At 38.4% G+C, this 15,945-nt stretch overlaps 1 protein-coding gene across 12 annotated transcripts in view; it reads left to right on the top strand.

Annotated features, from left to right (window-relative positions):
- CPEB3 (cytoplasmic polyadenylation element binding protein 3) overlaps positions 1-15,945 on the top strand; it is a 199,719-nt gene that overhangs the window by 170,246 nt on the left and 13,528 nt on the right. For all 12 annotated transcript variants that reach the window (XR_005380421.1, XM_038578187.1, XM_038578188.1 and 9 more), the window contains one exon: positions 2,390-2,571. Coding sequence is in view for 11 of the 12 variants with exons in the window: in XM_038578187.1 (XP_038434115.1) it covers positions 2,390-2,571 (182 nt within the window). In the remaining variant the exon portion in view is untranslated. The remainder of the gene's footprint in view (positions 1-2,389; positions 2,572-15,945) is intronic.

The raw sequence follows: 15,945 nt of genomic DNA, 5'->3' as shown, positions 1-15,945 counted from the left end.
GCTCAAATGTCTGGAGACTTTTTGGTGGCCAATAAAATGACTATATATAAGATTATAAATGGAAATTATTTATTTATAATTAGCTTTCATAAAACATTAGTGAGTAAGGGTTTTGCTTCCTATCAAAAGTACTTAACTGCCAGCAACATCAGTCATGACCTCATCTTTGGCATGTGAAGATGATTTTCTAGCAGTTAGATTCATGAAGTAATAGAATGTTTTTGCTGTGACATTGCTGTGACATGTCACCTTCTCTGACATCCAGGGATCCCTAAAATTCCTTTGGAGACCACTATGGTTTAGAAGAACCTGTGGTTCTAGTAAGTCTGTGGTTCTAGTAACTCTTCTCTTTAGCTGGAGCTTACAGATGATATACCTTCTTTCTAAATCAGGTGCTTTCCTGAGTCCTTTCTAAGGGTGGACAAGTGCCATTCAGTTCCTTGCCAGCCTCCTTCTCCTGGCTGTTCACCAGGCTGAGGAAGTATTTCTTCTCTTATTCCATTCCATGAGAAGCTCGGGCTTTGGTGTTTAATTTCCATTTCCTGAGGTTATTTATTTTAGTAAGCCCATTGACTAATAAAGGAAATCCATTAATGACTGCATTTAATTATTTCTACCTTCATTGTCTTCCTTGTTATTGGAATACCATTAGCCATGTGAGGAAGTCCTCAAGCCATTAGAGGTTGTTGGGCTTAAACATGAGGACACACTAAACTCTGATATGAAGGGTATATGCATGATTCATATTGTGTAATTTGAATGAAAGTGATTCCTGGATCCTGCCCCAAAACTGCAGTCAGAGTCCACTTGGGCTATAATCAGCAATGTTCTTTGGTTGATAAGACTCAGAAATTCTGATCATAATGCGATAATTGGGATAGCTTTCTGCTGTTCTACCTCAATAGTACCTATTCTAGGGTTTAGTTATTGCTAGCTTATTTTCTTACCTTCTGAAAATCCCAGAATCTGTTGGTTGCAGATCATTCCTCTTAAAAACAGGCACTTAGAAAACAATCACCAATATTAGTCTGGTATGGAGAAAAATTTTGAAGACATTAAGTAGAAAACCTTTCTGTTATGATGACATAGCTTCATAGTATGGGAACCAGTAATTCTTGGCTTTCCTTCTGTTCATAGAAATCTGGTGAGGTTTTTATACCATTCAACTCTTGTATCTATTACAAGGTTCCTCTACCCCAATGGCTTGCTTTCCTTCTCTCCAAATACTGATTCCTGCGGAGGTCTGTTGTGTGATGAGACGGTCTTTGCACACTGGCTATGACCCAGGTCAGCATCCACCTACCCTGTCTTCTCCTTTCTAAACACCATATGTAGGTGTTGTAGGGAAGTTGGTTCTTGGATCATTCCCCAGGGGTAGGGCTAAGTCTTCTGGACTTAAGTCATGAGTAGCCTGAAAGGAATGGTCATACGTGGAGGAAGTGACATCCAGTATCAAGTAAACAATTACCTTCAGGCAATTTGGATCCAGGTAAGTAACTGCTACATGTCTCTCCTTGATGCCTTTATGGTGAGGATACTTCTAGAATATCAGACCTTTGAAATGTCCAGTTTTCAAATACCTTCTGTTTAGGTGTTTTGTAAATATACCAATGTAAAAGTATATTTAGAAGAAATGTGGCAAGGAGTGCAGACTAGATATCTGGATTTATAGCAGCGTATAAGATGGGTATGTTTTTACTGCCTTCATTGCAGCTTATTGTTTCCTGGTACATTGTAAGTGCTCAATAAATGTTCATTGCTGCTATTATCATTACTAGTATTGTTATTATTTAGAATTCAGTGTGAGAGGCTAGTGTGGAGATTTCTCAGTTGGGATAGAATATACTAAAAAATATATTTTTAATTGTAGAGATTTATCTTAAGGTTATAAATATTTTGCCTCTTATTAAAAGAACATTTAATTCTTTCTATAGCTTAGTCTTAATATAGCAGTATGACTTTAGTAATTGCTTTCAGTCTTAGGGTCAGTAAGTAGGGCTGTTTATAATTAACTAGTTTAGGGCATTGTTTGAAAAGCTTTGCCTACCCAGGGCCCACTCCAGTGGACTGAACAGTTAAAAATTAGAACAGGAAAAAAAATTAAAACAGGAGGATTGCTGATAGATCATTCCTTTTATATGTTGCTGAAGTTCTGATTATGTAAATTTGTGTATATATTTTATAAATTCTTGATTTTTTTTTCATTTTATTTTTAAATATGAGGAGCTCTACTACTTGAGTTGTAAGACTGATATGGACACTCTTCATGATACTTAATGTGGGTTTTCCCTTTCTTAATTATACTACGTGATCTTTAAATAGTTCTTCCTTCTCCTGGGCAAAAGTGCCTTCTAAACATTTATACCAAATTGTGTTTATTTTCTTGTAGTTGAGTTGGCAATGATCATGGACCGTTTGTACGGTGGTGTCTGCTATGCTGGCATTGATACGGACCCAGAGCTGAAGTACCCCAAAGGTGCTGGCCGTGTGGCATTCTCCAATCAGCAGAGTTACATTGCAGCCATCAGCGCTCGCTTTGTGCAGCTCCAACACAATGACATTGACAAACGGGTAAGCAACTGCTTGGGGTATAATTGCAATTGGAAAGAAATGAAGTTATTTTCTGGGCTCCTGTTGCGATCATAAGTGAGCAGTTCTACCTTACATGGTATCAGTCCATGAATCTCTCTAGACTGCCTGAAAAAGAGTACCCATGGTATTGCAGGCATTAATGAACCTTCTGTCTCACCCATCCTCAGGGTGATGTTACACTTATGAAAGTAACCCTGCAGAATTTAGCATACCAAAAGATGATGCCAACAGTACATTAAAAAGGTTGCCAGCTGGTGACCTGTTTGACCCATGTGGTGGATTTAAATAAGTTTGGACTGATATTTAATGTTCAAGAGTATACGTAAAATTTTGAAATTCCGATTTCTCTTAAAATTGCAAGATCACACATAACTGCAATCATTGGAGCCAAATAGCTACTGTCCCTTCCAGTCCCCTCCACCTCCCTGTGGTCCTGTTTATAACACATATGCATGTGCATTACCTACACTTTTGCTCCATGATGTTGCCTGCCTGGCCACTAAAGGCATTCTAATTTGCTACCTCTGATCTAAAGAGGGGACACATGATAGAGTTGGAGGGAGTTGGTGTGCTTAGTTGGTTTTGCGGAGAGACATAGGTTTAAATCCCTAAAATCCCAGCTCTACCATTCTTTGGAAGTTTGGGGGAATAGAAGGTGGTAGGAAGAGATAATCTGAGACCTATGTTAATGGATTAACAGAGGAAGTAGAGAATAGATCAGGTAATGAACACACACCTCCCTTTGCAATTGTGCAATGGCTGTTAACACTTCCAGCAAAGGATGTTCTTGGGGCATACACTGGACTGGAATAAATATGTTATTTTTTAAAAAAAGATTTATTTATTTATTTGAGAGAGAGAGAATGGAGGAGAGTGGGGAGAAAGAGTCTAAGGAGACTCTGAGCTGAGCACAGAGCCCAACATGGGGCTCAGTCCCAGGACCCTGAGATCAGGACCTGAGCCAAAACCAAGTTGGACACTTAACTGACTGCACCATCCAGATTCCTCAAATATGATCTGTCATGAAGTTTCACCTATACTCTCTATGATTGTCTTTGACTAATTTTGTATAACTGACTTAAGTTCTTAGAAGGTGAAAGTTTCAGTTGGTGATGGATTTTTAAATATTCAACAAGTTATATTTTTATTAAGACATATATATCTGATCAAATTGCAAAAGGCAGTGCCTAAAATAAACACTTGCCACATTACTCGGCTCCTTAAAAGTAAGTAGTGGTGGTTTGTTTTTTAATTAAAATAAACAAAATAGGGATCCCTGGGTGGCACAGCGGTTTGGCACCTGCCTTTGGCCCAGGGCGTGATCCTGGAGACCCGGGATCGAATCCCACATCGGGCTCCCGGTGCATGGAGCCTGCTTCTCCCTCTGCCTGTGTCTCTGCCTCTCTCTCTCTCTCTCTGTATCTGTCATAAATAAATAAAATATTTAAAAAATAAAATAAAATAAAATAAAATAATTCTTTTCCAGAATTTTGAAACATTCTTTGAATTAATGGAGATTCAGAGGTGTGATAAAGATTCAACTCCATTCCTAGCTTTCAGTCACCCACCCTTCCCTTTTGCAGCAGTAATCCCCCTACAGACTGTAAGCTCCACAGAGATAGGCACAGGGTCTGCTTCATTCCCATTGCTCACCCATTGCTTGACATATAACTACAGTAGTAGGTGCTTGGTAAACCTTGGTTGAATCGACGAATGGTTATACTTGGAAGATTTTCTTTTGCTACTGGTGGCAGTGGACTTGCTTGTGCCCATACTTTTGTGAGTCTGAAACACCAGGCTCTGTTACATTTAGACTGCTATTGCACTCACCACTGGTGACCCCAGGTAATAAACTTAACCCAAAAAGCCTTAGATTCTCATCTGTATGCTTTCTTTGTTCCTCTCTGGAGCCAGAACTAGTGACTAAACAGGAGATGGTACTAGAGTCGATAGACAAGGCTCCATTTCCCTTGCTTCTGTCTTCCCTTTGCCCCCAGGCAAACAACCTCCCGACCTGTTCCTTAATAGAGGGAAGTACACTTGCTCCAGGGAATATGCCAATCTTTGAGCCCCTTTTAAAATCACAGTAAATTCAGATACTGTTTGTTTTGTTGCCCACCCCTATTCCTTCCCCTGCTATACTCTGGCCCTCCATATTTCTTCCCAAAGACTTAGAACTAGGTAAAAGAGAGGTGGCTTTGCCTTTGTGAGCATGATCATAGGCCATGCTTGTGAGAAGATATTTGGAACATTAAACTTCTGAGAACTCAAGAAAGCCATTGAACTATTTTCTGCCCACTGCATTTGGGTTAACCGCACCTTCCATCTTGTGGAGTAGTCCTTGATAAATATTTAGAGTACCTCCTCGTTGTAGTAGAAAGAGTATGGAGTTTGGAGCTAGAATAGATTTCAGTACTTTTAAATCTCTGATGCAGTAGTCACTGGTGATGCCAAGTAACTTACTTAATGCCAGGAACCTCAAGTCTGAAGAATAAATGGGATTTGAAGATTGAACAGCCAGAGCTGTATGACCTTTGGATAGATGGTTAGTAACTAGCACTTGATGGTTAACAGTATTCATCTTGCTACAAGTGCACTTAATACTAACATCATTAATATTACGTAGCTTGAATTTTATCAGTTGCTCACTGAAGATGTAGTGAAAAGACAAACTGGTTAGTTAAAAAAGCACTGGGTCAGAGTCATGTGGCTGGGTCTACATCTGGTCTTGTTTCCCATGGGCTGTGTGACTTTGGGTAGATCACTTAAATGCTGAGTGTTAGTGTATAAATGAAGGCAGTAGCAATAGCCCTGTGAGAAGCCCGGGAGAGGAAGTGAACAGAAAGCAGCATGTAACATGTGGATAGTGGGACTATTGCTGAGGTCACAAGAACGCCACCTCCATCCACATGGTGTCCAGAATGGACCTGTCCATTCTGCAGTGCCCTGGAATGAGAATCATCTGAGGGAGACAATTGGAAATCATTGCAAGTGGCACAGTCCTTCCTCTCTTCTATCTCCCAGCTCCATCTTCATGTTCTTTGTTTGCCCTGCCCAATATGGAGGCCATTTTCTTCATTATGAGAGATGCAAACCAGCTTCCATCCTGAGATAGGCTCCTTTATCACTCTTCTTTTGTGAACATTACACTCCCTTCCCCTGACAGTTACTCTGTCCTCTTGTTTTCTTTGTACTTTGAACATAGCCAACAATATCTTAATTTTTTGACTCTGGCATTTTGAGCCTCTGTTAACTATATCCTTCTTAGATGCTTTTTAAAGTTCATCACTAGTCTTATTTTTATCTTTCTCCTAAAGCATAAGTTTGAGCTTTCCAGAGAGCCCCCATTTTATATAAGCACATCAGTTTTTCCTTAGGTAATGCTCTTTTTATTTCTCAGGGCCTCTATTCTTGATTGTCTACAGAGAATTTCTCATTAGGCACAACCTTCTTTCCTGAATAATCCCTTTAGGTTTTTTAGCGGTAGTCTAGCTAAGGTTTTGTAACTTGCTGTTCTAAAAGTCGGTGGCAGATATCTTCCTGTGCCCATAATCCCTTTTCCTTGCTATAGTAGGTTCCAAGTCCTAGTCTCCTTCCTTCTTATGTTAGCCTCTTATGTTAGCAACTTTAAAACAAGACCTTGACTATTTTAAATAGCATCAGCCTTTATTACCCTTCTGTTCAAAGGAACTTCCTTTTTGTCTGCATCACTATGAATGCAGATATAATGCCATCAGCGAATTTTTTTAAAACCCTACAGGTAGCATTTTAAAGCCACTTGCTTGCTGTTTACAGCCCCTAAATCTTTTCATTTTTGCCCCATATGGAGAGTGGAAGAGGGCCATCTGCTGAGCAGCCAGGAACCATGGAAGTTCTAGGACTGCTTAAGGTGTGTGTTCTCAGGTTGCATCTTTCCTAGGTAAACCATGGGAGGTAAATGAAGAAGAATTTGACTGATGTATTTCCTTTACTCTTTCGTATCCAGCCAGCTTTTCTCAAAAAAGACATCTCTTTTGAGAATTTAAATTCTTACATATTTATTGTTGTTGTTATTGCTGGTCTTTGTCTAAGTTTTTAGATGAAGTGGCTATTAGAGAAAATAGAATCTTTACAGATTTGATTTCTTCTCATAGTCCCAGAGACGTTTTGGCTTGCCTATGAATATAAAATAAAATACATCAATATGCAACATCTATGGGAACTGTCCATCCTATAGTTTTGGCACTTTTATATCTACTGTCATTTCACTCATCCATGATGCTACCATCTTTAAGGAAGAAGTGACATTTTTGTTTTTTGTTTTGGTAATAGCTTTATTTAGATGTAACTCACATATCATATAAATCACCAATTTAAAGTGTATAGTTCAACAATTTTTAGCATATTCATGATTTACATAGCTGTGCAGCCATCACCAGAGTAAAATTTAGAATATAGGAAGAGGCATTGATATATGTAGAAGTATTATAATGTATAACCTTCAAGCCTCTGGTAAGAGAATTAACTGAACAATAACCCCCAGTGAGGGAGGGAGTGGGAACACTGCATTTATCCTGTTTGGTTATTATAGGAAGAAGACCCTCCTTATTTAACCTGTACTCCTTGAAGTCACAGGAACAAGGTAGCCCAGGCTGCTGGGGCAAGCTTTGGAGCCAGCTTTGGCTGTAATTAGACTCCCCCAAGAATATGTGACTTATTCGAGTTGGCTGATAAATCTACACATCAACAAACTTCTTGCTGTGGTATGGTTGGCAATGGGAGGACTCATAGAGGTGAAAGGGGCTTCTAATGGTACTTCCTTCCAGAATTTCCAGGGTTTTGATTCTTCCACATGTGCCCAAAAGTCTGAATGGGAATGCTCGGCACATGGGTGACACTCAGTAAAATGTGTAGAATAAATCAGGATGATGTATGGGACAAGGCCTGGATGTGACCATGGAAAGCTGTCAAGGATACTGGAATGAGTCACTCATCTCTTATCTGGACATCTAGAGGAGCTTCCCCACTGGTCTCCCCAGTTCAGCTTAGCCAATCTCCAGTGCATTCTTTACATAAAAACCAGAGTGATCTTTTAAAATCATAATGTGAATCATGTCTTCCCCTCCTTTAAACCTTTTGGTTATGTTCTACTGCCATTACAATAGAGTCAAAATCCTTAATTAATATTCCCTACATGACCCTTCATGCACTGTATGCTTCTTTTTTTTTTTAATTTATTTATTCAAAGAGACACAGCTAGAGAGAGAGGCAGAGACACAGGCAGAGGGAGAAGCAGGCACCATGCAGGGAGCCTGATGTGGGACTCTATCCCAGGTCTCCAGGATCACGCCCTGGGCTGCAGGTGGCGCTAAACCGCTGCGCCACCGGGGCTGCCCCATTCACTGTACACTTCTTTTGCCTTGGCCCTGCCTTCCCCATCTTGAGGCAGTCACGACTGGTCTCTTCTCTATTTTTTTAAGGTCATACTTACTTCTGCCTGCCTAACACCCACTTTCCCTTTGGGTCTCAGCTTAATTATAACATTTTTAGGAATCCTTTCTTCAGTGGAGCTTACATCTCCATCATAGGTGATTGTCATAATACCACCTACCATTTCTTTGCAGCCTTAAATACCTCCATAATGAAATATTGCTTCATTTAATGTACATCTACCCTATTAGATTATCCAATCCATGAAGGTAATTACTGTGTGTCTTTCATGTTATCTACTGTATACTTAATACTTGACACATAGTGGACACACATTAATTATTTGTTTTTAGATGAATAACTAAGTGAGTTGTTGAATGAATATCGACTGAAAGGTAGCTCTGATGGGAAGCCCTTAGGTAGCAACCTTTGGCATATCCAGCTGCCGACCAAAAGGCACTTTGCACAGCTTTCTTCTTCTACTTCATTAAGAACACTCACTTGTGCAGGATGCCTAGGTGGCTCAGTCAGTTAAGCTTCTGAGTCTTGATTTTGGCTCAGGTCATGACCTCAGGGTCCTGGGATACATAGGGTCCACATCAGGTTCCACACTCAGTGGGGGTCTGCTTGAGATTCTCTCTGTCTCGCTCTACCCCACCCCTGCTTCCTCATTTGTGCATGTGCATGAGTGTGCATGTGCACTGTATCTCAAATAAATAAGTAAAGCCTTAAACATTTAGAATATCAAAAAGTGTTCTTTGACATTAAAGCTGGACTTAACCTTAGGTATGACGTGGTCTAACCTCCTTTATTTTGCAACAAAGGAGAGGTTTGGAGACTCAAGATACCTGTCAATTAAGGGCAGAGCTGCCTTTGCTTGTGGAACTCCCTCCCAGAACCTTGGGCTCACCTACAGTCTAATGTTTCTTCACACTCACTTTTCCATGAAGTCCTTTTTCCACAAACCTTAGATTCAGAACTTCTGAGTTAGATTACATGTCCCTTTGTGGGTTTTGTATATGTTCCAGTAGTTCATTTAACTTCCCAGGTGAACATATTCTACACAAGGCAAAGTATATCTGTGGTTTGTTAGCAAGAGTTTCTAATATGTCTGTAGGTCATTTTTAACATTAGCAAAATGAGCTGGAAATTTTTCTGTGCCTTTTTGCAGTTGTTTTGCTTTTGATTTTCACTTTTACGTTGTCTTCATATGAAATCTTTTACAAGTCCGTGTGAACCAGTGCAACTCCACTGGGTTATATAGCATTTGGTGGAAATGTATGGGATTTTAAGTGCCATTTTGACTGTTGTTATGAAAAATTATTATAAATGACACAAAGGGTGGGGAAGATAAAAAAAATGTTTTAAATGACACAAATCAATTTATGCTTCAGTTTTTTCAAGGAAATATTGTTAGCATCTTGAAATAAATCCTTTAAAGGTTATATTATACATATGTGATGGCTAATATTCACCAGTTATCAGCCAATTGGTAATTTGTCCCCAAGTTGACAATATTAAGATTGTGTGATGCACAACACAGCAATTCTCAGTGTCTCTTCTGCCTTGGCACAGACAAGGCATGTGATGCACTCCTGAGTAACAGGTTCCCTAGAACACTAATAGGGTGGACCATTTCTGCGGTATGACCATCAGTATCTTAGTGGAGGTAACACCCCATGCCCACTTCTGTCCTTACCAACCAGAGAACCATGACGACAGTGAAAGAAGTGTTCTCTTCTGGCTTGGAAATTGTGAGATCGGAGTCAACACTCCTAGCTCTTCTCCTGGTATTGGTGTGACCTTGGACAACTTACCACCTTTTAGAGACCTAATTTTATTGATTTTTTTTCCAATAGTAGTAAGAACACCAATCTGTTTTGCAGTTTGTTGGACTGACAATGACAGATTGAAGAAGCATCTTGGAAAAATTTTTTCCTGTGCAGAATATTGATTGGTATTATTGCTGAGCCTGTCTTATTTAAATTGTGCAGTTGCCTAATCATGCATACAAGGCTAATTGTTGACTCCCTCTTTTTTTCATTTAAAGCACCTACTTGGGATCCCTGGGTGGCTCAGCGGTTTCGCGCCTGCCTTTGGCCCAGGGCGCGATCCTGGAGTCCCGGGATCAAGTCCCACGTCAGGCTCCTGGCATGGAGCCTATTTCTCCCTCTGCCTGTGTCTCTGCCTCTCTCTCTCTCTCTCTCTCTCTCTATCATAAATAAATAAAAATAAATCTTTAAAAAATAAAAAAATAAAGCACCTACTTAGTTCCACTAAGGATCTTTAGTATAGAGACAATGAAATAGTTGGAAGTTGATGCTAAAAAAAAAAAAAAAAAAAAAAATTAGCTGCCAGTCTGCCAATGTGCTGGTTGGATATTTGTCGAGACACACACAGAGACTCTTAAGTCCCTTTTATAGATGTAAACACCTAAATACATTTTCCATGTAAAAGATTGAAGGAAGAAGGGAAGTCCTGTCCAGAAAAAAAAGTATTTTTACCAGTATCATTTCTCTGATGATGAAAAGATTTTGAACCTTAAGTTGAGTAGAAGGTTAGAATTAAATTTTGCTTATAATCCATGAGCAGTGTTACTGTGAAAAACTGGAACAGTTTAAATTATTTAAGTACAATAAGGGCAAAAGAGGGCACCTGTACTCATTCTGTCTGTTTTAATGGTATTTTTGGAAGTGATGCCAAAGGAACACTTAGGATGTGAAAGCTCTGCTAAATCCAGTTTCTTTATAACTCAAGGCTAGGCTACTCACACGTATGAAAGATTTTTGTACTGTGAAAAATGAGATCATTAGAAAATAGGTAATCTTTTTATATGTCCATTTTCTACCCTTTTGTCTACTCTGTATGGTCCTGAGAAAATTCATAAGGATAGAATCAGTTGAATCTCCTTTAGTCTAACAAAAGCATATTTGATTAATATGAACAACTTCTCTATAAAAATCTGAGGGGACCCCCTCACATACAGCTATTGTTTACCACAACTTGGTCATTTTGTCTCTTGGAATTTTTTTTTAAGATAGATTTATTTATTTATTTATTTATTTATTTATTTATTTATTTATTTATTTATTTATGAGAGAGCACGTGAGCAGGGGAGAGGGGCAGAGGGAGAGGAGAGAAAATCTGAAGCAAACTCCCAACGTGGGGCTCAAACCTATGACCCTGAGATCATGACCTAAGCAAGATCATGAGTTGGCCATTTAACCGACTGAGCCACCTAGACTCCCTTTCCTAGAAATTTGTAAATTAGATATTTAGAACTTGAAATTCATCATGCAGCAGACATTGGTTAAAGCCAATGGGCTGCCAACTCAGTCCACAGAGACCTTTTACTACTATAAAGGGTAAAACCAGCCAATCTGGACTTTAGTTGTCACTAAACCGCTTACTGTATAAATTTGAAGGAAGGATAGTGTATGGGTGTGTGTATGTTGATGAAAGCGATTTTTTTAAAAAAAATTCTATTGATTGATTTCAAAAAAGGTTTTATTTACTTATTTATGAGAGAGAGAGAATGTGCGCGAGAGAACATGAGCAGGGGGAAGAGGGAGAAGCAGATTCCCTGTTGGTCAGGGAGCCTGATATGGGGCTCAATCTCAGGACTCTGAGATCATGATCTGAGCCAAAGGCAGACATTTAATCGACTGAGCCACTCAGGCACCCCTATTGAAAGCAATTTTAAAAGCTTAAAGCACTCAGTATATAGTGGTACTGAGAATATATTAATTTACACAAAACCATGACTAATATTTGAACTCTTCTAGAAGATACTCATAAGACAATTAATTAGAATTTCACATGATTAAAGGAGTTATCTATGTCAGGCAAGACAGGGGTAACATTGGTTGGTTAGCTCAGTTTTTGAAAGAAGAGAAGGAGCTCTCAGTAGGTAGGTCTGGCCTGCCTTGAAATCTGCCCCTAAAATTAGTTCCCCTAAACCATGATTTCCTAAATTGTTCTGTGTAAAACATGAGGCTCTTTCAATTTTAATGACTATTTTATTTAAAAAAAAAAACAAAACTCTTTTACTGAGTCAAATGAGTTTGGAAATGCTTTCTTGAAGAAAATTAAATAAGCAGGTATGTTCTAGAACTTCTTAGAATCTTTTATATATCAGTCTCCATTGTGAAGGCCCAAGGAAGAATGCAGTTTTTCATAAATTTTTTGATCATATAACTCTTCTGAAATTTACCATCTCTTGGGAATAATGTTGTAAGCGATCCACTTGAGAAAATACTGTGTTTTCAATTTCTTCATGCTCAAATTCAGAAGTTTAATATGTATGTAGTGTTGGTTTTAGGTTCTATTGTTTCCGATTTTTATTAAAATTCTAGTTAGAATGAATGCATGAATGAATGAATGAACGAATGAATGAATTAAGTAAGTAAGCAAGCAAGCAAGCAAGTAGAGCACCTGGGTGGCTTAGTCAGTTAAGCATTCTCCTTTGGCTCTTATCATAATCCCTGGGTCATGGGAGCTCCCATACCAAGGAGCCTGCTTCTCCTTCTGCTTGGGCTCTCTCATTCTCTTGTCAAATAAATAAATAAAATATTTGGGGCACCTGGGTGGCTCAGTTGTTGAGCATTTGCCTTTAGCTCAGATTGTGATCCTGAGGTCCTGGGATCAAATCCCTGCATCAGGCTCCCCACAGGGATACTACGTCTCCCTCTGCCTAGGTCTGTGTCTCTCATGAATGAATAAATAAATTAAATTAAATTAATAAAATATTTTAATAAATAAATTCTAGTTAGTTAACATGTAGTATAATATTGGTATTTCAGGAGTAGAATTTAGTGATTCATCACTTACATACAACACCCAGTGCTCATCACAACCAGTGCCCTCGTTAATACCCATCACCCATTTAGCCCATTTCTCCCACCTCTTCCCCTCCATCAACCCTCAGTTTGTTCCCTATTGTTTACAGTCTCTATGCCTTGTTTCTCTCCTTTTTTTCTTTTCCCCCTTCCTTATGTTCATCTGTTTTTTCTTATTTCCACATATGAGTGAAGTCATACAGTATTTGTCTTTTTCTGGCTGACTTGTTTCACATAGTGTAATACCCTCTAGTTCCATCCATGTCATTGCAAATGGCAAGATTTCCTTCTTTTTATGGCTGAGTAATATTCCTGTGTGTGTGTGTGTGTGTGTGTGTGTGTGTGTGTGTGTGTGTATACACACCATTCTTTCTACATTTATCAATCAGTGAACATTTGGGCTCTTTCCATAGTTTGGCTATTGTTGATAATGCTGCTATAAACATCAGGGTGCATATACCCCTTTGAATCTGTTTTTTATTTCCTCTGGGTAAATACCTAGTAGCGCAATTACTGGGTCATAGGGTAGTTCTATTTTTAATAAGTAGTGATTGTTTTTCCTTTTCTTAACCTGTTTTTCCCAAATGTGTCCTACCCACCATGTATTTTCTTTTTTTTCTTATTGTGGTGAAAAAGCACATAAGATCTACCCTCTTAACACTTTTTAAGTGTACAATACAGTATTGTTAACTATAAGCACTATGTTGTACAGCACATCTCTATAAGTTTTTCACCTTGCTTAACTGAAAGCTGATACCCTTTGAACAGCTGATACTTTCCCATCCCCAGTCCCTGGCAACCACCATTCTACTTCCTACTTTCTATGAGTTTGACTACTTTAGATCTGTCATATAAATTGACAGGTCCAGTATTTTCCCTGTAAGCATCTTGCCATAGATATTTATGCCACAAGCATTTTCACCACATAACTAATTGGCCTTAAGGCAATTTTGCCCTAAAATAAAATTAAAAAAAAAAACTGGTCTACAATTTGGTTTGACAGTTTGGTTGTCATCAGCTGGTTGACAGTTTGATTTCATTTCTCCATTGATGCAGTACTCCCATTTTTATATTATATAAATCTTAGCCCTCCTAATGGTCTACACAGTTGCACAAAGTTTTGAACTCACATTTCCCATAGAACTTTGGAACATCTGTCATTGGACATGTGACAACATGTCCAGAACAAACAATGGTGTAGAAGGTTTTCACAAAGCAATACAAAGCTCACTCACAAATATGCATCCTAATAACCTCTCTTAATGAAGGAAAGAATTTCAGTGAATAAAAGAAAAAGCATGATATCAAAGAGATGAATCAACAAGCAAAAAAAAATGTTTAATACTCTGAACGAAAGCCATTGAAGACAAGTGCCTAGGTATAATCCACAAAATAAAATCAGTTATTTGTGCAATATTGCCATGTATTTACACCATACATTTTGAATGTATTCAGATATTTTGTATTTCAGAATATAGTCATTTTAATTTTATTACCATTTTCATGTTTCATTATGTCCTTTTTAATGAACGTTCCTTTTTTGTTTCTCATTATTTTTTTACAATAAAATTGCTTCACAGCCAATTAGTTATGCAACAAAAATGTTTTAGTGAAAATACTTAGGGCAAAGATACTTATGGCATTTTATGTGCGCTTTTAAAGAAACATAAATGGATTTATGCAGCATTCATCCTTCTGTGACTGACTTATTTTACTTAGCATAATGTCCTTAAGGTTCATCCATGTTGTTGAGTGTGTCAGGATTTCCATCCTTTTTAAGACTGAATAATATATCCCATTGTATATGTGTGTGTGTGTGTGTGTGTGTGTGTGTGTGTGTGTGTGAGCACGTTTTCTTTATCCATTAATTGTTCTATGGACATTTAGGTTGCTTCCACATCTTGGTTATTGTGAATAATGCTGCAGTTGATGTGGGCCTGATTTCAATTCTTTTGAATAAATACCCAGAAAGGGGTGCTGGATATATATTTTCTATCTACAGAGAGTTGGAGTAAGGCAGAAGAAGAACAACTGTATGTCCATGGTGGTAGTGGGACATTGAAGTTTGATGTTTGATGATTCCCCTTAGTATCTATAGTTCTTTTGACTACTTGAGATTATCTAATATCTCTCTCTAACATACTAGTCTCTATCTATGTGAGAAGGGAAATCCATAGTTTTGAAATGAGTATATGATTGACAAATAATGTTCCCTTGACCATTCTGTTTTAGCTGAATGCAGAGGACCAGAGAGACTGCCTTTCAGTTAGCTAATTTGAGGCTTTCTGATACTTTTATTTAGGGAACATTGTGATAGCCAAGTCATAGTGCATAATATTTGCTTTGAATTGCATACTTTAGAATAACCCATTTTTTATTTAATGAGATGTTATCCATTGCACCTTTCTTTGCAAGCACTTCAAATATTTCACATATTTAATCTTTTTTTCTCTCTTCCCAGAAACACGTTGGGCCTGAATTTTAGCTACAGACTGTCAGAGGCTTTATATTTTTAGCCTGCATGAAGATTAATATGACCCAGTAACCATATGAACAGAAATGCTGATGATCACTGTGTCCTCAGCCACAGCTGGAATATATATGATGACTCAATAGCAAAAGATGTGAAGGTTCTGATGACCTGTTCCTAGACTAGTTCTGCCCCCAGCCTTGGTCTGGGGCTCTGACAGCCCAGCCTTTATTCCGCCGCTGCTACTGGTCCCTGCTGGATCTGGCTTGAAAACCTCCCAGCTGTAGCTATAGCTATGTTTGATTTGACCCTTTGAGAGGAAGCAGCACCCAGAAGTGAGTTCAAATGTCATCTGAAGTAATCCTTCCTGGGCTCATTTTGAAGCCCTGGGGATCTCAGAACCTTTGACTAGAAATAGTTTTTTAAATGGAGTTTGGGCAATTTAAAGAAAGCTATATCCCTCTTCTCTGAAGAGCCTGGAACCATTTTGTCTTGTCTCTCCTTCCTAGTCTTGACCCTTGATTTCTCCTGTCCTGTTCTCTCTTTTTATGTCTTTTCTCTTGGAATTGGAATAATTTTTAATATGAAAACTCATTAGAATGATTTAATGTTCTTTCCTGCTCATATTTGAGGATA

Source organism: Canis lupus, chromosome 28 (assembly GCF_011100685.1).
Source record: "Canis lupus familiaris isolate Mischka breed German Shepherd chromosome 28, alternate assembly UU_Cfam_GSD_1.0, whole genome shotgun sequence".
Taxonomy (NCBI): Eukaryota; Metazoa; Chordata; class Mammalia; order Carnivora; family Canidae; genus Canis; species Canis lupus.
Note: the sequence above shows the minus strand (reverse complement) of the source record. Positions and strands in the feature narration are given on the sequence as shown.